This window comes from Magnolia sinica, chromosome 2, assembly GCF_029962835.1.
Source record: "Magnolia sinica isolate HGM2019 chromosome 2, MsV1, whole genome shotgun sequence".
In the NCBI taxonomy this organism is placed as follows: Eukaryota; Viridiplantae; Streptophyta; class Magnoliopsida; order Magnoliales; family Magnoliaceae; genus Magnolia; species Magnolia sinica.
Window position 1 is genome coordinate 107,754,183 of NC_080574.1, and position 25,473 is coordinate 107,779,655.

General features: G+C 38.0%; 2 protein-coding genes across 3 annotated transcripts; one reads left to right on the forward strand and one right to left on the reverse strand.

Annotated features, from left to right (window-relative positions):
- Positions 1-886: 886 nt before the first annotated feature.
- On the reverse strand, positions 887-24,946 carry LOC131237357 (UDP-rhamnose/UDP-galactose transporter 6). 2 transcript variants are annotated; one of them, XM_058235075.1, is made up of 7 exons: positions 24,764-24,946; positions 16,842-17,023; positions 12,233-12,430; positions 4,008-4,192; positions 3,719-3,919; positions 2,597-2,758; positions 887-1,586 (listed from the first exon to the last, which is right to left on the reverse strand). In XM_058235075.1, exons 3-7 carry the CDS (start codon positions 12,366-12,368, stop codon positions 1,257-1,259), a joined length of 1,014 nt encoding a protein of 337 aa, XP_058091058.1. In that variant the 5' UTR covers positions 12,369-12,430; positions 16,842-17,023; positions 24,764-24,946; the 3' UTR covers positions 887-1,256. The 2 variants fall into 2 exon arrangements, with proteins under 2 accessions (XP_058091058.1, XP_058091057.1); XM_058235074.1 differs by lacking the exon at positions 16,842-17,023 and having other exon boundaries at positions 24,764-24,945.
- On the forward strand, positions 18,243-24,961 carry LOC131226768 (uncharacterized mitochondrial protein AtMg00710-like). Its single transcript, XM_058222485.1, has 2 exons — positions 18,243-18,478; positions 24,778-24,961. The coding sequence occupies exons 1-2, from the start codon at positions 18,243-18,245 to the stop codon at positions 24,959-24,961; spliced, it is 420 nt and encodes a 139-aa protein (XP_058078468.1).
- The last annotated feature ends 512 nt before the right edge of the window (positions 24,962-25,473 follow it).

The window sequence follows — 25,473 nt, forward strand, 5'->3', positions numbered from 1 at the left end:
GAGGCATGAAGCCTGGATATCGTGCCTAGGGCCAGATTTGGGGGTTCGAGCCATATAGCCCTGCAGTTACGGATGCAGTATATGACTCTCTCTCTCTCTCTCTCTCTCTCTCTCTCTCTCTCTCTCTCTCAGGTGTTGTTCTGTATCTAGACCATTTGTTTGTTTGTTTGTTCCTTAAAATTTCCTGGATCAGAAGATCCTTAGTCACCAATAACACAGTACTACTTCAAGTTGAATATGGATTGTTGCCATACTTCTCTTCTTAACCGTCTAACTGTATCACATTTTGAAAGGTTTTGTTGTGAGAAGGTGGTATGAGGCAGACCTCATGGGAGCTTCTCATGTCCATGGCCCAACCGTGATGTGTGTGTCAGATATCTGAACAGTGCATCTGATGTGTCCCCTCCAGTTTATGGGATGTCCCGAAAAAAAAAAAAAAATCAGCCAGAAAACAGGTGGGCCACATCATTTGGAACCGTGTGAAATCATGCCTAAAACAACTAAGATCACTTGGAGGAACTTGCATGAATTTTGGAATGACATGAACTTTGGTATGACCCCTCATCCAGGTGGGCTACAAACAATGGACAGTTCAGATGTTTGAACCACATCTCAGGGGCTCCAGAAACAATCAGGAAGGTTTTTAATGGGTGGGTGTCCCCTCTCTCGACCATTCCAAGTGGTGTGACCCACCTAAGTCGTGGATTGGCCTATTTTTGAGCCCATGAGGCCCACCTCATACCTTTTTTTGTTTCCAATAGATTTAAGGCATGGACCATCCATCATGGCACAACAGTCCAATAGTTCCATAGGCCCCAACTTGGGTTACATGTGATAAACCCAATTCCTTGTACCTGCAAATTTCATTAGAAGAAACCGAAAAGGATGAAAGGAGACATCCAACTAAGATCCATTTGCTGGGAAATGAGTCACAAGACACTGCAAATAATTTGATTTATATTTGAAAGTGGAAGGAAATAAATTATACTATAAATTGAGATGAAACAACAACAAAAAGCAAAAATAAGTTTCTGTAGGAATCTGCATGTGGACCAAATAGCATTCCAAACAGAAATTCAAAATCAAAAGGGAAATGGGAAAAAAAAAATCGGAAAACAAAAAAGAGTTCTACCTTTGTTGTTATAAGTGATTATTGGAGTCTCCCTATCATCCTCCGAATGTTGTCCTTCCATATCCTTGAGAATAAGGATCGTGATGAGTGTTGCGACTCCTCATGGAGAATGTGAGGCCTACATCTAGACCTTGTCATCAGGATCACCCGAGTCCGACAGTGCACCATGCTTTTGAGATCTGTCAGTCGGAAGTGAATAGCTCCGGCGCTCCTTCCCTCCAGGCTTAGATGAGGCGTTGCCGTACCAGATCATACCCACCACTGCTAAAATCATGCCCAAAACTACATGTAGATTGAGGCCCTCCTTCCCAAAGAAGAAGAATCCCAAGATCAACACGAGGATGGTCTTCATATGGCCGAGGACTTGGAAAGACACTGCAGTGAATCTCCCAATGCAGATGAATTGGCTAAGGTTGGTTCCTACCGCAATCGTGCATGACAAGATAAGAAAGAACTGTAGAATTGACGGGAAGAAAGTTAGCAAAGGTAATGGCAAATTGGTGCTTATAAACAAAAATGTGCATGCATCCATGCACAATACATGCAGGTATCTGCACCTGAACAATGATGTAGACACAACACATCCACAAGCAAGTCAAAGGCAAATGCATACGTGCACAAAGGTGCATCTGCGGATACATGGATCAATATAGAATAGGAATCCAAAAAGTGTATACAGAGAGCAGTGTCACTAAAAACTAAAAAATGCACATGTATGAAAGAAAAGGCAGACATGGATGCAAGGCCATATTGGAATTTGCAAGACAATTACTTTCACCATGCATGTGTGCACACACACACACAGGTACAGCCATGAAATGTATTTAGACTTTGCTAAGCCCATATTCGTGGACAATAATGCTAATGCACACACCAGCACATGTGCCAATGTGACACCTCAGTACGAAATCTAATCCATTCATTAGAGGTATTCCACTACTTGGATGCTTCCACCCAGGGAATTAGGTGGTTCCAATCATCAGATGGGTCATAGTTTAGAAAATAAATTAATGGCATGGCTGAAGTTCTTTTAACTGCCCAAATGTTTCTGACATTATGGCCACCTGCTGAATGGGCCATATTATTTTTTTGGGAGAGAACGTAGACATGATCAGGACCACCTTATGGACGGTTGGATATTGCACCTGTCAGCCACACCAGCACATCTGGCGAGTGCATTAGCATTATTGTACACACGTGACATGTGTGAGCTTGGCAAATCTCATGTATTTATTTATTTAATTATTTAGAAACAATCATTCAGACAAATGCATCAGAAGATGTCCAGATAGATAACTATGCAAAACATCACAGACAATGTAACACGTCTACGAATACGCAAGCTTGCACACACATACAAATGTATGCATGCATGTGGGGTGCATTTCCCTGGCCATTTCAAACTTTAGTCATATAATGGTATGAACCAGCTTTGGTTCTTCGAGTTTACTAGATTGTACTTACCACAGCGGTAACATTATAATCGTATTGGTCGACTCTCTTATTTGTCAGCCACAAATCCAGGAAGGGCCCCAGTACCAGCAATGAGGCAGCCTGGACTGGAGCAGTGTGCCCCAAGAGGTTGAATGATCCAAGATTATACTTCCTTTGAAGGAAATGGACATACTGCAAACAATAAATCACCAGAAATAATCAGATTAAAGGTTGAGAAATTGGAGAGATTCACTTGCTTTAGATCTACAAATTATGAACTCCAGCTGGCTTTATATATATCAGAGGTTTTTCAATCATCACTATAGCAGCCAATACCTGATTATAAATTGATAATTTGAAATATGAGCTTTGCTAAGCCTACACACATCATGTGCAATACAGTTCATGTACACGACACACATACCAGCATGGTATGTAGATGCAAGATCCAATCCATCCATCAGGTCAGTCCAACCTTTTACATGTTTTCTCACAATTAAATCTGGTACACTCAGCACAGGGCCCCAATATTGGAAACAGGTGGATTGGTTAAAAAACTTCAGCCATGTTTTTCAGAGACATGCTTTTGTTTTGCATACTGTGGCCCGCCTGACTAGGGGATAAATGTGATTGTTGGCTAGAGCATCAATATAGTGGTGCATTTCTGATGGATGGATTGGATCTCGTACCTATCATGCCATGCTGGCACATGTGTGGCACATACATGAGCTTTAGTGCACACGTGTGTGGGCATAGCAAAGCACTTGAATTATTGAGGTAGCTTAATATCGGTCAATGAATACAACCCTCTTGCAAATGACTGCTTATATAAAAAGAAATAAATTGTTAGTTATGAAACAAGGACATGATCGGCATCGTAGCAAATGCCAAGGAAACTGAGATTCTCAGTTGTGCATATAGCACAAAGTTCCCATGATTTGGGCATCGTGCCAGCTCCAGCCACAGTGAAAATGTACCAGTACCAGCAGTATTTTAGCAACCGATACAAAAGCCACTTACGGTATAATCTTACAACAAGAGGGGCGTTTTTGGCCACTTGAAACAAACATTCAGAAAAAGCCAGACAGAGACTATAATTGGTTGGAGAAGAAAAACATATATGTGATCTCATCTCAGAACATCATAACTTACATACTGTTGTAGAGAAGTGCTCCAAACTGCAATGAAGGCTGCAATAAATCCTCTGCCATTGACGCTCACATCAGTAACGGTGCATACTGCAACGCCAAGCAGAACCACCCCTATGCTGAGCTTAGTATCCCTTGAGTATCGGATCTTGTCCAAGACAACTTCCAGAAAACAGGATACAGGGATCATACTAAGCTTGGCGATCTGAAAATCATATATCAAAGAAGGTATAACATTCTGTAATTCCCAATATTCCTGTGATAAAAGAAAAGAAGTGAGTACTAGAACAGACCTGATAGAACCCCACGGAATTCCACATCAAACTGACATTCATCCCTACAATTGAAAAGTTTGCAAAGAGGACGAATTTCAGAAGCTCGGGTAATGGTAGATGGGAGGCCTGGATATATCCCAGCCACCTCAGAAAAGCAGTCATCAGGGTTGTGGTGGCAAAATGCAGGCCAGTTAATGTCGTCGCTGTAGGAAATTACCACAATTCAACTCAATGTCAGGCCCAGCAATTTATTAGAAAAACATATTCTGTTAACTCCCATACAGATACACTTGAAAGCACTGCAACTGCCTGCTCTAGAAACACCACTGCACTGCAAAACTCTTTATAATGCTTTATTTTTTCATAAGCGACTATAAACCTTATTGCTAGAAGATGTGAGTGACAACAACTTGGTACATGCATCAGGCAGAAACCAGAATTCTGCAAAAGAATATACCAAAAGAACAACCATTCCTATTTTGGAGGGTACCTCTACAATTATAAAGGATCTTGAAACCATTGTCAGCCCCAACCTTAGATAGCACAGACAGCATGATTGATGTATAGCAAATGATTATTTGCTTAAAGATTTTTATGTACTAAATCAATATACATATAAATGTGTATATACACACATTTATATATAGGTAAGCTGGACTCAAAACCCAAGACCTCAATGTACCAAATCAAAATTCAAGAAAGAGATAATGTTTCAATTTGTATAGTTACAATAATCATCATGGATGAGAAAAGGAGCCTGTGACAGTTCCAAAAACATCATTTTATAGTCAATCATAGTGCAACCTTATGAAGAATAATATTGAATATGATAGATGGAAAATGTTAGGAAATTTCTCATGCCACTGTGAGAGCTGTTTTATTGCTGAATCCATACATAAATAAAGACAGGCACACATAGTAATATGAAACAATCTGATGCATGCAATTTCATGGGCATGTTAGCATTGTACTCAAAGCTTTAAAATTACACATAGACAGTTCAATCGTTTACCTGGAATGACAGTTCATTCCACCACTGTTAGCAGGGCACGACGCAATAATCAAACCAGCAGATGCTTCTGGTCCTTTGGATAATCATCAAGCAATCATTTTTACAAGCCACAGATCATAGCTCAGAAACTGAATTAACTCAACTTGATTCGACTAAATGCCCACCGGGTCAGATCAACTCGAAGGCTTGACCAAGTCTTTATGCAACTCGATTCAGTATTTAATTTTTTTTAAAAATAATAATAAGTATATTGGAATTATAAAAGAAATTTCATATGAGTTTAAAATAGCGGCCTAACTAGACAAAGGTGCAACGCATGGCGAATTGGAAGCTGGCATAGGCTTCCCTACTTGAGGGCATGGGTTCAAAACTCAATTGCCACTTTTTCCCTTCTGTTTTTTTTTTTTGAAAGAATCAGCAAGTGACTTGATTCAAATCGCACCAAGTCACTTCGAGCTGACCCTGAACTCAACGAGTTTTGTGGAGTCAGGATGTCTCACTTGCGAGCAAGTTTCTCAGTAACTAAGCTCCAAATCTTGTGGAGTCAAGCTTGACTTGGTTGAGTCACAAAGTTTTAGAAGTATGACATAGATATGATGGTTAGCATCATCTAACCAAATGCTTCTTTGACATCATAAGTGGTCCACGTTGGGGCCTATCCATTGTACTAAATATCCGTGATATTATCAATAATATCAGCATACCACCAGTTAAGTGATACCGAAACCCCAGGTAATATAGAAATTTCCAAATATCGCCTATAATTTCAATATTATTAGCATATTAGGTGATACCAAAGATATTTTGGCCTCTAGACAATATAGAAGTTCCCTGGTATCGATAATACTAGTGGTAATATCGGCGATGCCAGGGATACTTCCGAAAAACGCCGGAAATTTGAGAGAAAAATCAAGGGAAATCCCAAAAGTTCAAAAATCATCATTTTTTCTGAGCTTTTTTTAGGATTGTGTTCCTTAGGTGATTTCAACCACTCATTTTGATTTTTGTTGAATCAAAGCTTGGATACAGAGGAGAAATCTTGACTTGAAGTGGAGACAAGCCAAAGCTCAAAGGCGACAAAATATTTATAAAAACTTCCATCTTTTTTCAAATGTTAGCATGGATTGCAATTGCTTGATCTCATGCATTGACATTGATTTGTGATTAATGAATCAACATATAAATGGGCGAATGTAGGAAATTGGGGAAATCCTAATTTCCTCCATTTTTACCCCTCAAATTGAGAATGGATGTTTTATTACTTGCATTGTATGGTATTTGAATGGCATGAACTCATCTTGGATATAACTACATTGTTTTTTTCTTTTACTTTTTCTTTTTTCCCTAATAGCAAATGGTTTGGGCCCCTATAAAATGTAAACTTATAGTGTATAGTTGTTTTTTTAATATTTTCATTCCTAAATGTCTTTTAACATCTCCTGAAGTTTCACTGAAACATTCCACCTATTTCTCAATGTTTTCACCAATGTTTCCCTCAGTCAGTGATATTTTTCCAAGTATCAACGAGATACTGTTACATGTTTACATGAACTCGGTCATCAATACATGTAACGATACTAAAACTCCAATTATTGGACCTATCAAATAGATGTTTCAAGATTATGAATGGACCTCTTTTGTTCTCTTCATATTTGCATTGCAATCTGCCAGTAGTAGCACGAAATGAATGGAGAGTCCAGATTGCCATTTAAAGCTCCAAATCCTTCAATGTTGCCATGCAAATGAATAAAACGCCAAACGGTTGACCGTGGAAGTATATTCTGCCAGATGTCTAATTTATACAAGTAGAAAGAAAGGGTCAAGGCAACTAAGGTCCTGTTTGCTAGACACCTGAACAGTTCATCTCATTTTAGTTAATCATAATTATGTAATAGAGGTGAACTCATTTTCAGGCATCTACCAAACAGGCCTAACACTAAAGCACCACATGCTTAAAGAAAACCTCAAAATATAACTTTTTTAGTTCAACAGTCCATGCCTCTATGGTTCATATGTATGGCTTGCCTTTTACACAAGTCATAGGGTCCATTTTGGCATGCATTCCATAGAGATGATTATCTTATAATCATTATAGTTGTCATGACAATGGATATGTGGTGTTTGGCAGTGACATTACCTGTTGGCACAAGCCTGTGGACGCAGGGGTAGCTGTTGTTTGTATGACAAAATTAACGTGTGGTATATTAATCACACCAAACACTTCAACGTTGTGCACTTGTATGAGATCTGGTCCATGTACTAAATGGGGCTCCATCTACATTTAATTTAGTGATTTGGAGGTCTAGATTGCAGTACAACCATGTGATATGTACGATCGAAATCAAGTGGCCCACCATCCACAATGGAGGTAGTGATTAGTATAGTCTGGTTTACCATACAACTGCCAAGTGTTCAGTTGAACCCAAGTGACCCACCATCCACAGTTGACTCGGTAATTAGGAAAGTCTGATTTACCATACAACTGCTGTGGTACAGTTGAAACCAAGTGGCCCACCGTCCACAGTTGGGTTGGCAATTTGGACAGTTTGGAGCCATACAACTATGCCAAGTGTATGACTAAAACCAAGTGGCCAACAATCCATAGCAGTGTTTTAAATAGCAGTAGCGTGATGCGTAGCGCTCAGCCCTCTATAGCGTGCAGCGTAAGCTACACGATACTTCTATTTTTTAATTTAAAAATAGATATAATAAATAGTGAAAAAAAAGGAAAAAAATATAAAAATGCCTAAAAGATGATTCATTTGATCAATTATAAGCATGTTCAAAAAAGTTATTAGTTATCATTTATCAAAAGCCAATACACGTATATAAGCCAAATCAAATAATTATCACATCAACAACTTTCTAAGCAAACTACTTTAATTAATAATGTCTAATTGAAACCACAAGTCACAATTATGAAAAGAAATAAAAATCCCATAGGTTAAAAGTATCAAGTACAATACAAGTGTCACATTCCTCAACATTAGAAACAAAGAAAACATGAAAAATAATAAAAAACTAAAATAGTAAAAAAATACATTGTAGCTTACGCTACGGACACTACACGCTACGTAGCTATAGCATACGCTACGACCCCTGTAGCGTACGCTACAGGGGATTTACGCTATTTGGGACGCTACGTAGCGCTACGGCCACGCTACGCTACGTAGCATACGCTACGGGCGCTATTTGATCCATAGTCAAATCATCAATTTGGATGGTTTGGATTAACATGCGATTATGCCATGTGTGTGGTTGGACAGTCTGATCAATGTACAACTATGCCATGTGTAACGTTGAAACCAAGTATTGGACAGTCTCAATTTCCATACTACCACGCCATTTGTACGGTTGAAATCAAGTGCCCCACCATCCACAGCTGAGTCGTCAATTTGGATGGTCTGGATTGATGTATACCAATGCCGTGCCTTTTTAAATATAGGAGTGCCCTTCTGTTTATAAAATTTTATTTAAATGGTGCAAAAGTATTACAAGAGTCCCCATCTGTTTTTTCTGTTATGAACAGTGTTCATAGTATCGGTATCAGTACATGTATCACTAGTTTGGGACACACAAACATGTATCGATATCGCCGATATTACCGTTGATACCCAGAATGTATCACTGCCTGAGGTAAACATTGGGGAATCACGAGGAAATGGCAGAATTTCTCAATGAAACTTGAACAGATGCCAAAAAAACACATTTGCATATTTAGGAATTAAATAATTACAAAAAAGACGCATACATAATAAGTTTCTCTTTAATGAGAGTCTAAAAGCATGTAACGCTAACTCAGGAAAACACTAGATAAGCATGGGGAAAATAGTAGAATTTTTCAATGATATTTTAGGAGATGATAAAAAACACATTTATATATATATATATATATATATATATATATATATATATATATATATATATATATATATATATATATATATATATTTAAGAATCAAATAATAGAGAAAAATATGCATATTTGCATATTTAGGAATCAAATAATAAGTTTCCCTTTAATGGGGCCTAAAAGCGTGTATCGTTGACTCAAGGAAACACTGTGGAAACATGGAGATAATGATGGATCTATCCATCCATCCAACCGTACATACATGCATGCGCATAAATATATACAAACACACATGCATGATCCATCCATCCATCCATGCATGCATTCGTTCATACACACATACAGATATACAAACATATACACACATCCATCCATCCATCCATCCATACATGATCCATCCATCCATGCACGCATGCATATACAAACATACAAGTATACATTTTATCCTACAACCATGCCCCAAAAAAAATTTGAAATGGAAATTTTTTTTAATAAAAAGGTTTTTGGTGATATCGATACATTGGTGATATATTGGTGATATTATTGAAATATCGTCGATATACTAGCGATACAAGTGACACATGGAATTTACAGTCGAAAATATTGGCGATACAAGTGATGCCTGGAATTTACACGATCGAAAATATTGGTGATACATTGGTGATACTTAATGATATATTGTCTATACTTGAAATTTCTAAACTACCGGTATTGCTACCAGTGTCATCGGTATTGCCAAGCTGGAGAGCAGATAATATCTGGGATATTATCGATAACATCAGGGATACTCCGAATAATGATTATGAAAATAGTTGTACTGTTTTTCTCCAGGCTATTTGGATAATACCACAACTAAGGCTAAGAAAAAACAATGCCAAATGGCAATATTTGGAGAACTGTTGCTATGAGCATAGCCCATTGTGCGCCATATGCAAGATAAGCTATGACTATGGCAATATTCTCATGCAAATAGCAATATGACTCACACCAAACGCACCCATAAAGTCTCTTATTAAAATAAAAGTAAACTATGAAGCTTATTGGCTAAAATATATCTCTCCCAATAAATGTGTTCTAGAAGGAAGCTAAAAAAAACAGCAACTAAAGAGTCTAAACTAATACTAACCTTGCATACATGTCAACCATATGGTATTTGAGTACCTAATCAAAATCTAGACTATCATACAACCAAAAAGGCTTAACTGAAGCTGGACGGTTGTAAAGAACTCAAAAATATCAATACTCGATTTCTATTTGCACCCCCAAAGAGTCCATTGGATCTATATGGTCATGTGTGCCAGCCCTCCACCACATACCGACTCTCTCCCTCTCCCTCACCTCTTATTTAGAGACAGAGAGAGATGCACTGGTATGTGTAGCAGGAGCAGAGACAGGGGGGGGGAGGAGAGATGTGGAGTGTGCATGGGGCCCACTTGCATGCTTGATCGAAACCACGTTTACCAGTTACCATTTTGACAGTGGATCAGGTAAGTGAATTGGCTCGTCTTCCTGTTGTGTGGTTAGCTTGAGTGAGCCGCTGATTTCCATGTTTCGGCTTCCTGATTTAGTTGCCATGTAATCATGTCACTCAATCAGTAATAACCTGAAATATAATACGCCACGCTGTCCGCATGCACCCAACACATTAGTTAAAGGAAGTCTAAATTAGCGAGATCTTTTTTACCTCTCTTTTTTAGTTCTTTTGATTGCGTAGACCACCACAGTTCTAAGAGTCTTAATCTCTCCATCAATGTCTGGGGACAACAGCCAAGCAATGAGCACCAGGTACTGTAAAGAATGGTTGTTCAGACCAACGCCACAGGATTCATCTTGAAAGAACAAACAATCACCATATGCAAATACTTAAGTTACTAACGGAACTCTTTTCAGCAAAAGCACATGCACCACTCCGATGTGTTGATTCCTCCACCTAGTCACCTAGATATTTTTGTCGCTTCAACCGCAATTATCAACATTATTTCAAAGCTTGGAGATTCCAATCCAATGACGAAACAGTTGCAACCTCCACTAGTAAACTGAAATTGAAGTATAATAATCCATGGTCAAAGTGGACGATGAGAATCCCACCCTACTCGCACCTCCATCCTAACATGTCTAAGGATTTCTTTATATAGGTAAGCTGGAATCGAGCCTGAGACCTTGACATTGAAATGCACGCTGTCTACCATTGAGCTACAGACTCAAATCCTCCACAAAGGAAAATATTGCTCAAGGGGATTTATTAATTTAAGAAACTAATAATATGCAGGTTAGTATAGCTCATTAACACACATTATTAGGGAATTTATTCCAAGTTCATACCCCTTCCAACCAACCAAGCAAGTTTAGTAGATGAGTTGTGCAAAGTATTAATTTTCAAAGGCTTTTGTTATCTCTCGGTAGAAAGGCTTTCATACCAGAATCTCCTAACGCTATCCCAACTCACCCTGACCATTTTCCTTGTGGTTAACTGAGAGCCATGCCTGTGAAGAGATTTTATAACAATTCAGAACTTTGGAGATGTAACATTATTTCCTGCTTTTTCCTCGTCATCTCAAACACAGTGACACTTCGACTCAACTAATTAATTCTATTGAAACGGAACTCCAGATCATTTAAAGTAGCAGGACTGCCTATTAAAGATAGTTATCAAAATTCCAGTTGACATTAGCAGATCCATATCATCACTGTAGTTCAAAAACTGACCAGAGAGCACCCAGGTTTGAATAAACAATAATATAATTTCCAGAGATGCTAAACTTTTATGAAGGACAAAGTAGGAATTACATTTTGACAGAGTTGAATGGCGGAAAAGGATTCATGTGGCCGACCCTAATTTGTTGGGTTAAGGTTTAGCTGATGATGATGAGGATGAAAGCGGGAATTACATTTTCAAAACAGAATTCCTCTAATAATTATTATAAAAAAGAAGAAGAAGAGTTCCACTATGAGATGCAGCGATTAGTATTTTCCTTCATGCCCACTAGAATGAGAATTGCATGAGAAATTTTGTCTAGGTGATTGGTTGGCTGTGAATCAACCCATTCATTGTGAGTTTGCACAAATCTGAACTTAAAAGCCTATGTTACAGTTGAGTCACGTCACATCAAGGAAGATCTTCAGGTTCCACAGAAAAAAGCAATTAGCATTTTTAAGCCAAGTAGACATAAACTGTAGGAATTTCAACGGAACAAGCTTCAGGCAGCATTTTGAACTATTTAGTCTGGGTTTTCAGGCCAGGCCTATTCAATTTTTTGCATTTGCTAGGCCCAAGCCCGGCCCATTGACAGCCCTAATTAACTGCAATATATGTGTGGAAAAGATAATAGTACAAAAGAAACTGATCAAGCATAGCTAGGAAAACTCTGATGATTTTACCGAAACTGAAGCCATATGTTGCCATTAAGGCTTTATTCACTATGATGATTCCGACAGAAGTAACAACATTGAACATCCATGAGGCCACATCTAATGCTGCCTTCCTGTCTGCCTTGCTTGTGGGTGCCATTTTCATCTCCTTTTAGCTGAACTTGTGAACGTTGACTTTTTTACCCAGATGAAAGCAATCTTATGTTCCTGTATAAAAATAAAAAATCAAAAACCTGTCTTTTTATATCCACCAGACAGCAGTACTTCTAAACAAAGAAAAAATAATGTACCAAACTTTCCAAGTAGGCAACAAAAATCCCAAGCTTTCATACATTTACAGGAAGACCTTTAACAAAAAACTTCTCATGCCAGAGCTGGTAAACTTTCGCTACAAATCTTTTATGCAAGAGAAAATATTAGAGGGTCAAAAGAATGCACCTTTATCATTCAACTCAAATGGCAAACCTCACATTGCAGATCCCTCAGATATCACCACCTAAATTCTAAAAGACATTTTCTTATTGATACAAGCTTTGTCTAAGACATGAGAAAACAAGAAGCATAATGAATTAATGATACGACCATCCGATCAGGGGCGATTCCCATGATTCGCTGTCTTGTTCCGACACGTGTCCCCCCTTCTTTGTAGAATGGACAGAAGAAATCTTTGTGACATCCAATCCATCAATCACATGCCAGCTCATTTTAGGACACGAGCCTCAAAAGCAGGCCGACCTAAAACTAACATGGGCCACGCTATAGGCAACAATGGAAATAGAGACGCCCACCATTGAAATCTTCCTGGAGCCCACTATGATGTTTATATGACATCCAACCCATTCAAATGGTGATTATGGCCAGGATGAAGGAATAAACCAAATATCTGCTTGATCATAAAACTTCAGTGGGTCCCAAGAGGGTTTTAATTGTTTGCACTCAATCTCCACTGTTTGCCATGGTGTGGCTCACAAGAGTTTTGGATAAGCCTAATTTTTTGCATCGAGTCCTAACATGATCTAGCGAAAATGATGGATGGAGTGGATGTCACGCACATACCATGGTGGACCCAATAGATATTTACATTGCACCCACTGCCTTAAGTGCGGGTAGAAAAGGACACATGTCAGAATAAGACCACAAATCACCTCTGAGCAATTGCCGTAGCATTACTTCAAGAAGCGTTTAAGAAATTACTCCATGGAAACTTCATGTTCCTAGTTAACAACATTGGCCTCGTCCTATTTACTACTTGACTACCTCCTTGGCTAAAGAGTCCTCTTCCAATTCCATCTTTGTATGCACAAAAACAAGGGTCTGTTCTATGCATCTCTCCAGAAACATCTACCAACCCACCTAACGGCATCAAAGGATTCCTTTCCACTACCTATGAACCCAAGATGTGAGCAAATGAGCAACAGAATTTGGTGACTCAAGTAATCCATGTACCTTCACATTGAAAGAATCAAGGATAGGAAACATACTCGGATAGATAAACTTCACCACCCCCAAATGATTATGAACAATGCCATGAGCACTTTTATCATAAGGATACAATGCCCTGAACACTTGCAAAACCCAAATTTCCACTCTTTCCATCAAGATCATAATCTTGCAAAACCAAACAAGAGTGTTACCGTGACACCTTGGTCCCATTTAGATGACAGTCCAGAAATAATTTTCTGGCCACCGAATAATGCCAAAATGCAATCATAGGAAATCAGTTCCAAAGATGATATTGATCTGGGAATGATGTTCAATGACAGTCTGCATTTTGGTTTTTTCGTATGAAGTTGTTAGGATGTCAGCATTTGGAAGAACATTTGATGAAAAAATCAATGCAACATGACTCAGTGATTAACGCCATCATAACTTTTGGGGCATGCCCCATCCAAAGTGGATCCAACAGGCCCCAATCAATTGGGGCATTCAAACATATTGCTAAGAACACATAAAACAACCAGTGCTCAACCAAAAACAATCCTAACATGCGTAGCCTACAAATCTTGGAGATTATACTAGAAAGGATCTTATCACTGATATGGACCGTTCAGCACGTGGGGCCCACCTTTGGTTGCTCAACCCTCTCAAATCACTTTGATTAGATGATCATAACCTTTCAACAAATAGAAAGGAAAATGTACAATTCAGATGATTATAGCAGAAGCATTTGATATCGACCATCCATTATGTGAACCCACCTCTAGTCCCATCCCTCTCAAAATCACTTTTATGGGATGATCCCAACCATCCAATTGATGGTTGTAAAATGGTGAGTTCACATCCCAAAATCATCGATCGTAACCATTCTCTCACTTACCTAAAAAATGAGCAGTCCATCTTGATTATACTAAAAAAAGACCCAATCATTTAGATGAACCGCCCGGCGTCCACTCCATGGAGACCACCCCAATGACTTCTCAAAAAAAAATATTTTTGGTTAAGTTGTGACCCAAAAACCCTCATAAATGACCACTTTTAGTTGCAAAAAAAGGGTGAGAGAGAGAGAGAGAGAGAGAGAGAGAGAGAGAGTTGGAATCATTTATGGGTGTCATCCAAACAAACCCTCCTACTTTTGGGGATTGCATGATGTCCATTATTTTCTTGTTGTTCGAGAAGAAGAAAAAAAATTCTATGTTTTTCTTAACGGAATATCTTTTAGGCTAGATATTGATATTGATATTGATTGGACCCATTATTTGAATTATCTTCGATATTATCGTTATCTCTAGCTTGGCGATACCGATAACACCTGTAGTATTAGAAATTCCATACATCAATAACATATTGCTAAGTATCATCAACATATCGATATTGCCAATATTTTCAATTGTGTAAATTCCAGGTGTCGCTTGTATTGCCAATGTACCGATATCGCCAATGCATCGCCAATATTTTCAACTGTGTAATGGCGCTTGTATCACAAGTGTATTGGCGATATTTCAATAATATCACCAATTTAGAGATATCACAGAAAGTTTGTTTATTATTAAAAAAATAAAAAAATAAAAAAAATAAAAATAAAATAAAATAAAATAAAATCTATTTCAAATTTTTTATGAGCACATTGTTATATGCAATTTTCAATTTACAGTTGCTAATATCGATCATATCTCAATATTATCGTTATCGCAACATGCTCGATATCAAGACCATAATCTTTCATTTTCTTTCCAGTTGTTGATGATTTCTTGGTAAAATATTGTGAGTTGTTGATATTCTACAATATCGATGGAAGGTAAGATGGATGATTAGAAGGTTAGATGGGATCTATGGGATGGTTAGGTTGTTTCTTACAACGACACATGCTTTTAAGCCCCCAATTAGATAACAAATAACAAATTTATTCTTTTTGTTTAGTTGCTTTTAAGCCCCCAATTAAATAACAAATAAATGATTAGCAGGATCCGTCTTATGGGTCCCACTTCCACTCCTAAGATCCATACTCCCCTAACAACACGGAACCTCTGCAACCAACTCAACATCAGACCAGTCAACCCACCTAAAATTTGCACAATAGACCACCTTCCCACTCTCCAACTTCTAACAAAATACTATCATCGTTGTCATCATTATCATCATGTCATCTTAGACTTTCTCCTATCAATTTGGAGTTGGCCAATAAATGGTAGATTGGTAAGGGTTTTATGATCTCCCTCCTAGATATCAACCTACCTCTTTTACACAAGCTCTTTGAGCTGGCCATGGTAGTGTTAAAACAGTAATTAGAAAAATCTGTTGTCTTTATTTGAAAAGTAAAATTCCAAAAAAGGTCTTGTTGTAAAAAGTTTTTTTTTAAAAAGTGAGGGGAAAAAAGGGGCAATGTGTAGAAGTTGCGTAGAGAAGCCTTAGTTGCCTTGGTCTGTACAAAGTATCATCAAGAAAAGAAGAAAATGATATCACATGTATTCCCTGTCCTCTGTAGAAAAATTTCCTTCTTTGATGCTCCTCTTCCAATAGCCAACAAATTTTAAATCTCTCTGTTTTCTGAAATTTCTGTTATTTTTTCTTTTCTTCCTCTTCATCTTCCCAACAAATTTGGTATCAGAGCCACCCATTCTTGCCCTTTCTTATTCTACTCGGCCACAGCATAGCAAGTTCTGAATCCCCTGGCTTCAACTATGCCCAAAATCTGATTTCGTTTTTTGATGGAGAAAGTTATGATTATTGGAGCTTGCCAAATGAAAACTCTTTTTATCTCACAAGACTTATGGGAGCTTGTTGAAGATGGCTATGATGAACCGGCATCAATGGAAGTCCTCGCATCATGGACGAATGCAAAGCAGAAAGAGTACAAGGAAAGCAAGAAGAAATATGTAAAAGCACTTCTCTTTATCTAGCAGGGGGTAAGTAAAACAATTTTTCCAAGAATACTTTCTGCAAGAAAATCGAGGAAAGCATGGGAAATCTTAAAGCAAGAATTTCAAGGATCTCAAAAGGTAATCTCCATCAAACTACAATCTCTATGGCGAGAATTAATAATCTGTTTATGAAAGATAACAAATCAATTCAAGCATTTTTTTTTTCTAAGGTTTATGGTATCATTAATCAAATTAGAAGCTATGAGGATACTATTCACAAAAAAAAAAAAAAATTGTTGAAAAAATATTGAGAAGCTTACCTGCAAAATTTGAGCATGTTGTTGCTGCTACTGAAGAATCTAAAGACTTGTTTACTTTATTTGTACATGAGCTAATGGGTTCTCTTGAAGCACATGGAAAGGAATGAGCAGGTTTGCAGAGCAACCATTGGAACAAGCAATTCAATCAAAGCCGAATTTGAAAGAAAGGAGGGATCAAGATGCTGGAAAAGAGAACAAAAGAAGGGGCTCATCTCAAAAGCCACATTTTAGAAGAGGTTAAAACTCCAACTATGGCCGCGGAGGAAATTTTAATCAAGGCCATACAATTACCCTAAAATGCACTGCTTGCAAGAAATTTAGGCATGCAAGTTAACATTGCCGATATAGATGCTAGATTCCTAATCATGTGCAAAAGGATTGTTGGTTTCAACAAAAGAGTGAAGCAAACTTTTCTGAAAAAAGATAACTCTTTGAATCATCTATTTTATTCATGCTTGAATACTTATCAAGAATCACAAGATATTTGGTATGTGGATGGTGGTTGTTGTAATCATATGACAGGAAACCAGAGATGCTTCATCAGTTTGGATGAAAAGGTGAATTCACAAGTCAAGCTTGGAAATGGAAAGCTGCAAAATGTTGAAGGCATGGGAGTAATATCAGTGCAAACAAAGGGAGGTAAATCTAAACTCATCTATGATGTTCTTTATATTCCTGGATTAGCTCAAAATTTATTAAGTGTCAGCCAGCTTATTCAAAAAGGATATACAATGAGTTTTGACAAAGATGAATGTGAAATTTTAGATAAAAGAAACAAGCAATTGGTGGCAAAAATAAAAATGACACCAAATAAGGTGTTTCCTCTTATTATGCCACCAGATGGAAATTATGGCTTGAAAGCAGAAGATATTAATGATTCGCTGATATGGCATCTAAGATATGGTCACTTGATTTATAGAAGCTTAAAATTGTTGAAACAGAAAAATATGGTGATTGGCCTTCCTTCTATACATGATGAAGGAAAGATATGTGAAGGATGTGTCCATGGGAAGCTACATAGACTCCCCTTCTCTAAATCATCCCGGAGAGCCAAAGCTCCTCTAGAATTGGTACACGCTGACATTTGTGGCCCAACACGAACTCCATCACTTAACAAAAAGAGATATTTTATTCTCTTTGTTGATGATTTTAACAGGATTATGTGAGTTTATTTCATAAAGCAAAAATCAAAAGTACTCTCATTTTCACAAAATTCAAGGCGTCCGTGGAAAAGCGAAGCGGTCATCGTTTGAAGCTGCTAAGAATTTATCATGGTGGAGAATTCATGTCTAATGAATTTAACAGCTATTGCATAGAGATGGGAATCAAAAGAGTAAACAGCAAGATATACTCCACAGAAAAAATGGCGTGGCGGAACAAAGAAATCAAACCATCGTCGAAATGACTCAAAGTAGGTTGAAAGGAAAGGAGCTTCCAAACGAGTTTTGGGCTGAAGCTGTAAATACAACCATCTACATTCTTAACAGGTCACCTACAAAAGCTGTTCTTAACAAGACTCCATTTGAGGCGTGGCACAAGTGGAAGCCAAAAGTAAGTTATTTCAAAGTCTTCGGCTGCATTGCATACTCACATATCCCATCTCAAATCAGAGAAAAATTCGATGACAAAGGTGAAAAGTATACATTCATTGGCTATAGCAAAGAATCCAAAGCATTTCGTCTATTTAATCCAAAAACAAGCGAGGTTTGGCTATAGCAAAGAATCCAAAGCAATTCGTCTATTTAATCCAAAAACAAGCGAGCTTGTGATTTCCATAAATATTATATTTGATGAACTAAGAGCATGGAGCTGGAAGAACAAAAACGTGAAGGTCCAAGATACACTTGAGGAAGGAAATTTTTCTTCTTTTTGTTCAACAGAGAATAGGGAATAAAGGGGATATTTTTTTCTTCTTTTCTTGATGATACACTATACAAACCAAGACGACTGAGGCTTCTCTATGAAGCTTCTACACACTACCCTTTTTCTTTTTTCTTTTTTTCTCTTAAAAAAAAAAAACAAAACAACAACAACAACAACAACAACTTTTTACAACAAGAACTCTCTTTTGGACTTTTACTATTCAAAAAAACAAAAAACAAAACAAAATTTTCTAATTATTGTTTTAACGCCCCCTTAATTTGAAAAATCTTGAATTCCCAACATTTTCTTATACTTAATGAATTTTTCTATAGAGAAGCCTTAGTTGTCTTAGCTTCTACAAAGTATCGTCAAGAAAAGAAGAAAAAAATATCATATGTATTCCCTATTTTCTATTGAACTGCTCATCTTCCAATAGCCAACAAATTTTAAATCTCTCCATCTTCTAAAATTTCTATTATTTTTTCTTTTCTTCCTCTTCATCTTCCCAACAGGTAGAGGGTCAAATAAAAGATAACCTATAACCATAGAAAAATGGCCCAACAATCTTCTAGTAATATTTCCATTCGATCTTCTAGTAATGGTATCAATCTTATAGTAATATTTCCATTCGATATTCTAGTAATGGTATCAAAGACAGGATACCTTCATTATTCCACCTTTCTTCTACCGAATCTCTATTGTTTTCCCTCACCCCTTTTTCTTTCTTCCAACCCTATCACGAAGTCTTAAAGGGCTCTCCCTCAACAGAAGATATAACAACCTCTCTAGATTTGCCTGTCAACAACCAATAGAAACGTTGTTGGAACACCCTAGAGCAACCGAAAGTGTCGGCAATTTATTTTGCAACCACCAGGAGTGTTGGTGAAGCATCCTAGAGCCATAGAAGTGTTGTTGGTTTATCATCCAACAACCGGAAGTGTAGTTGAAGCCAGTGTTCGAGTTGTCGGTATCGCTACAAGTTTCGCTGGCCAGAGATAAAGATATAATATCGTTATCGCCGATAATATCGCCGATAACTGGAAATGCAGGGAAAAAGGGGGAAACATGGAGAAAATGGTGGAATTTTTCAGTGAAACTTCATGACATGTCTAAATACACATATTTACATATTTAGAAATGAAAAAATTACAAAAAGAATGCATTAAATAAGAAGTTTCCATTTAATGGGGGCCAAAAGGCACGCGTTGTCGTAAGAAATTACTCAAATAATAACCAAAATGAGTTTATGTAATACAAATGGAAGCTTATAATAATTAAGACATGCAAAAGTAAATGCATTTAAAAAAAATACACATTTATGGCCACATTTCATCCCTACATAGAATGACAAGGTGACTCGTAATCATTGTTCAGATCTTATGGCCGTTGAGAGTAGTATTGTGGCCCACTATAAATGTGCGCGGGTTATCCATGCTGGCCATCCATTTTTTCAGCTCATTTTAATAGTTGTTTCGAAATTTGAAGCATGTCCAAAGCTCAAGTGGACCACACCACATGAAACATTGGTAATAATGATTTTCAGAGTTGAAACCTTGGTAGGGCCTACAGTGATGTTTATTTGTCATCTAACCTGTCCATAAGGTCACAAAGACATGGATGAAGGAAAAACACAAATAATATATTGATCCAGATTTTCTTAGGCCTCATGGAATTTTAGATGTTATAATTTCAATTCACACTGTTTCCGTGGTGAGGTCCACTTGAGATTTGGATATAATTAGTTTTTGGGCTAAAGCCCTCAAATTATTTGTTAAAATGGATGGACGGAGTGGATAAAATATGTAAATTATGGTGGACCCCATATAATTTACTCAGTACGCAAACACATATGTACTCGAGTCGGTAGGGACGCGGCTCAGGTACGACAGGTCGAGCGGCAAGACTTGCCACCGTAGTGACATGTAGCTGTTATCTGGCCCACCATGGTTTATGTTTCGTATCCACACCGTCCAACCATTGGAAAATATCATTTTAACGTAATAGATAAAGAATGAGTCAGATCCAAATCTCTAATGAACCATACCACATGAAACACATAATGATTGGATATCCACCGTTAAAATCCTCCTATGGCCCACTGTACTATTTATTTGATATTCAATCTGTATGATTACGCCATACAGGGGGGCAAAAATCAAATATTAGCTTGATCCAATACTTTTATAGGTCCCAAAAGGTTTTTAATGATCTACATTATTCCTGTAATGTGGTCCACTTGAGATTGGGATATACCTCATTTTTGATCTCATACTCTAAAATTGTCTCGAAAAATAGATGGACGGTAATGATACAATACATACATCATGGTGGGGCCTACAGAACGTTATGGTGGCCCAACGAATTGTTTAATGGTGAAAATCATTATCTCCGCTGCTATTTGTGGTGTGGTCCACATGATCTTTGGATATGATTCATTTTCTGGATAATGCCCTAAAATCATCTCTAAAAATAGATGAACGGTGTAGATATAATAAATACATCACTGTGGGGCCCACGTAACTTTAATCTCCTTTGAACCGTTCGTACAACTCGGAGCTCGAGGAGCGTTAGTGCTCGTCTGCGCACGCCACGTACCTACAGCAGCTATACAGCTACTGTGTGTACACCACCCATTCCACTTCCCTGTTTTTTGATAAACCGACCCCCGACCATGGCGATTTTAAAGCTCCCAAAAATCTCTTCCCAAATTTCGATTTTTTTTTTCAAATCCCAAATCAAATCCCCGTAAGCCTAGGTAGAATCCAGTTTCCTTTCAAAGCTATTCCATTCGAAGGAAAAAGGGGATTTTAGGTTTTTCGTTCTTCTGAAAGATCCGGCGCTGTTGACCACGTGAGTAAAAAGGTAAGAGAGCTTCTTCTTCTTCTTCTTCTTCTTCTTCTTCTTCTTTTTCTATATTTTTTTCCGAATAAGAGGGTCGTCGCCTAATGTCGCCGAAAACACGGCATTTGTTTTGCCTATTTTATCGAAATCTATAGGGGAGTTGGCTGATTTGGCTAGTGATCCGAAAATATCGCCGATAATATCGAAAATATCGGCGACATCTAGAAGAGAAACAAAATATTGGGGTTTCGGTATCGCAGGTCTGGCGACACCGATAATATCGGCGATATTATCGATTTCTCGCCGATAACTCAAACACTGGTTGAAGCACCCTTAGAGCCACCAGAAGTGTTGCCGCATAACACAGTAGCCACCAGAAGTACATGTGACTCACATCCCAACCATCAGAAGCATTATTAGTTGTTTTAGCAATACAGAAAGTGCAAAACCCTCTTCCATAAGTTATCATAAGTGCAATCAGCCACTCCAAGTCTTTGAAATCCTTGACAAACTTGGCATGTTTGATGTACATGCTCCAACTTGAGAGGTGTGTTAGAGTACACAGTTTTCATTGTAGGTGCATTACAATATATCTGGGTGTGAGAATACACATATTTTGTTGTCCTGGGGTACACCATATCCTTGGAGATAATGGTGTATCTTTTAGATTTCATTTGTATTTATTTTGGGCCTATCCTTCATTGCAAGTTCTATTATAAATAAAGGTGTGTGGAACAGAGAAAGTAGAAAAGACTCTCCCTTTCTTCCCCTTTGCACGTGGTCCATTTTCCACAATGTAGACTCTTTAGTTTAAAAGCATGGAAGAGAACAATCTTTGGAAACAAATTATATCAACAAAGACGGCTCTTGTGAGTAGCGTTTACGGTATCGATAGTATAGGCCAATATATGGTCAATGATATGAAACTGCCCAAAAGTGTTATGACTACTAAGTATCAGTTGATATCCCATGAAATATCACAAATTATCATGGAAATATAGATGCATTGTGATATTTTTATTATATCGCAGTTATGTTCTTCCATGTATCAATGATACCATCAATATATAGTCATTTTCTTCCCTGTATCAATGATACCATCAATATATAGTCATTTTCTTCCATGTATCAATGATACCATCAATATATATTGTCAATACATTCCAGCCGACATCCCTCTTTTGAAAAACCAAATAAATAAATCCAAAAAAAAAAAAAACTCTAAATTCACATTTCCTCTCGAATCCTTTGCTCCTAGTCCCTTCTTAACTAGAAATCAACCAACCCTTCTAATTTTTTAAGAGTAAAACAGCGGTTTTGCTGTAGAAATCAAGATTAGAGAGCGGATGGGACAGATTTGAAAACGATGAGATTTTTCCAATTTCAATCTTCTTCTTCTTCTTCTTCTTCTTCTTCTTCTTCTTCTTCTTCTTCTTTGTAAACCACTTGAGATCACTACAACTCAAGAAGCATGAGAGCTTGGCAAATAGTAGTACGGACTGAGATAGAAGAAATATTGGAAAGAAAGGCACAATATGATGGAGAGAGAGGGTTATAGGAGATAAATGTGGCAATAGGATGAGCAGTACACGACTGCTTTCCCTTGCAAAATGCAATGGGAATGTCAAAATTATCAAAATGAGTAGTCATACCTAGGTTTAGAGCATGACATTGGAGGGAACCATCAAGAGGAGCAGCAGTAACATCCTTTCTCTCCTATAAGACAAGTCTTCAGGTCGTTAGCTTGTTGAGTAGGATGAGATGCACAAGGAAAGAGGTAACCACGAGGTCAACATGAGATGATGATGAACATTCGTACATAGGAAGGGGTCAGCAAGGAGGTACAGAGGACTCTCCTTGGGTCAGAGCAACATGGTGTGTTGAAAGAGTCAAAAAATCCTCTTTGATGGTCGTAGTTGCAGCATCATGGAGGGCATGGTGAATGATTTGGCTCTAGTAGCTACGGTATGGACTGTTGTAATTCAGTGTGGGTTATGGTGACTCAAGCCGTAGTCGTGGCTATGTGGGTCGTGGTTGTAGTGACTTAGGTCAAGGCCAAAGCACTTTGTGCAGTGATGAAAGAAGAAAACTGGTTTGCACTTATGGTCATCCCAGGTATACAGGAGATACTTATTCGGACTTAGTTGGTTGACCACCAAGGAATGCCTATGCTGCTATTGCTGACTCATCTGTAGGTGGTCATGATGAGTCCCCTAGTCTGATGTCCTCAAATGGTACTTATCGATCTCTAACTGAAGAAATTAGAGACCATCATCGTTTGGTTCTCTTAGAAGGGACCTCCTCCTCTCATATCTGAAATCATTCTCCATTAGGTATATCAGCCACTGGACAGCTAGCGTCCACTTATTCTGCCAATGCATCCTGGATCATTAATCTGGGTGCCTCAGATCACATGACTGGCATAGACTCTCAGTTTCACTCATATTCATCGTTACTTGCATCAGACAATGATGTCAAATTTGTTGATGGTTCTCACACCCATATTGGAGGGATGGGCAACATTAGCGTATCTCCATCTGTACATATATTGTCAGTTCTTCATGTTCCAAAACCATCTTTTACTTTATTGTTTGCTAGTCATCTTCCTCAACCTCTCAATTGTAGATTGACTTTCTACCCTTCTCATTGTGTCTTTAAAAATCCGAGCATTGGGGGGTGGCCGTGAGCGTTGGTGGACTCAAACGTTGTATGCAAAAGACTCAACCGGACCTGATCTGGTTTGACCGGATGAGCCACCCCTGACTCCGCAGGCAAGTCTCAACTCAACTCGAGACCGGACAAGTCTTCAAGAGCCACCGAGTCTTAAATCCATGGTTAGATTGAGATGTAATGAGAACGCTCTCAAGGCACGCAGACACACAAATCAAGTAATTAATGTCAAATGTAACAATGCCCTAAATTAGAAAAAAAAAAAACAAAAAAACAAAAAAAACAAAAACAAAAAAATGACAAATCTACATCCATAGTAGAAGAAACAAACAAGGACAAGACGCTGAACTTCCAAAAAGAAAATTAAGAGATCTGATCCCCAAACACAACAATAACCTGAAATCCATCGCTGTATTAGCACTAAGAACGTTAGAAAACAAAGCAAGATTAAGGAAAAAGAAGCGAACGAAGATTACATACTTGTTATAGCTGAAACTATATTTAGAAATGAAATCAGATGCGTTTTTATGAAGCATCTACAAACCGACCTGTGATTTTGCAGGGTTGGATCTTTCATTCTCTCCAAGCTTCTTCTATTCAGTGCAGTTAGAGAGATGAAATTGATGGAAGATGCGTATACGTTTCAGGGAGAAATGAAATTGACGGAAGATGCATCCGTTTCAGGGAAGATGTCTGCTGCAACGGATCTGAGGAGAGAAGGGTTTTCTGGTATTTTTGAGGTGTGATGACGGAGAGAGAGAGGGAGGAGGTGTTGAAAAGTAAAACAAAGTGATCATTTAGGAATTTTCTTTCTTAATCGTGATTGCAATATCTGGTATATATGTTGTAGTTACGCCGGACGCGGCTTCGGTGGATCCAGGGTTCCACCGAGGTGAGTCGATCTCTGACTGTGGGGCCCATGATGATGTTTTTGTCTTATATCCACGCCGTCCATCCGTTTCATAAGATTATTTTAGGCCGTGAACCCAAAAATAAAGCAGATCCAAATCTCAGGTGGAATACAATACGGGAAACAGTGGTGATTGAATTTCCACCATTAAAAACTTTCTAGGACCCACAGTAAAGTTTATTTTCCATCCAACCTGTTGATAAGGTCAGACAGACCTGGACGATGGGAAAAACAGACATTATCCTGATCCAAAAATTGTGTGGCCTATAAGAAGTTTTTAATGGTCAATCCCCTCTGTTTCCTATAGTGTGGCCCACCTTGGATTTGGATCTGCTGGATTTCTGGTTT

Coding starts and splice junctions, on each gene's coding strand:
- LOC131237357 (XM_058235075.1), bottom strand. CDS start 12,368: ATGAAAATGGCACCCACAAGCAAGGCAGACAGGAAGGCAGCATTAGAT. Junction 4,193..12,232: donor AACATATGGCTTCAGTTTCG/GTAAAATCATCA, acceptor AATTTCCTACAG/CGACGACATTAACTGGCCTG. Junction 2,759..3,718: donor GCACTTCTCTACAACAGTAT/GTAAGTTATGAT, acceptor TATTGTTTGCAG/TATGTCCATTTCCTTCAAAG.
- LOC131226768 (XM_058222485.1), top strand. CDS start 18,243: ATGACTCAAAGTAGGTTGAAAGGAAAGGAGCTTCCAAACGAGTTTTGG. Junction 18,479..24,777: donor TTCGATGACAAAGGTGAAAA/GTATACATTCAT, acceptor GTGATTTTGCAG/GGTTGGATCTTTCATTCTCT.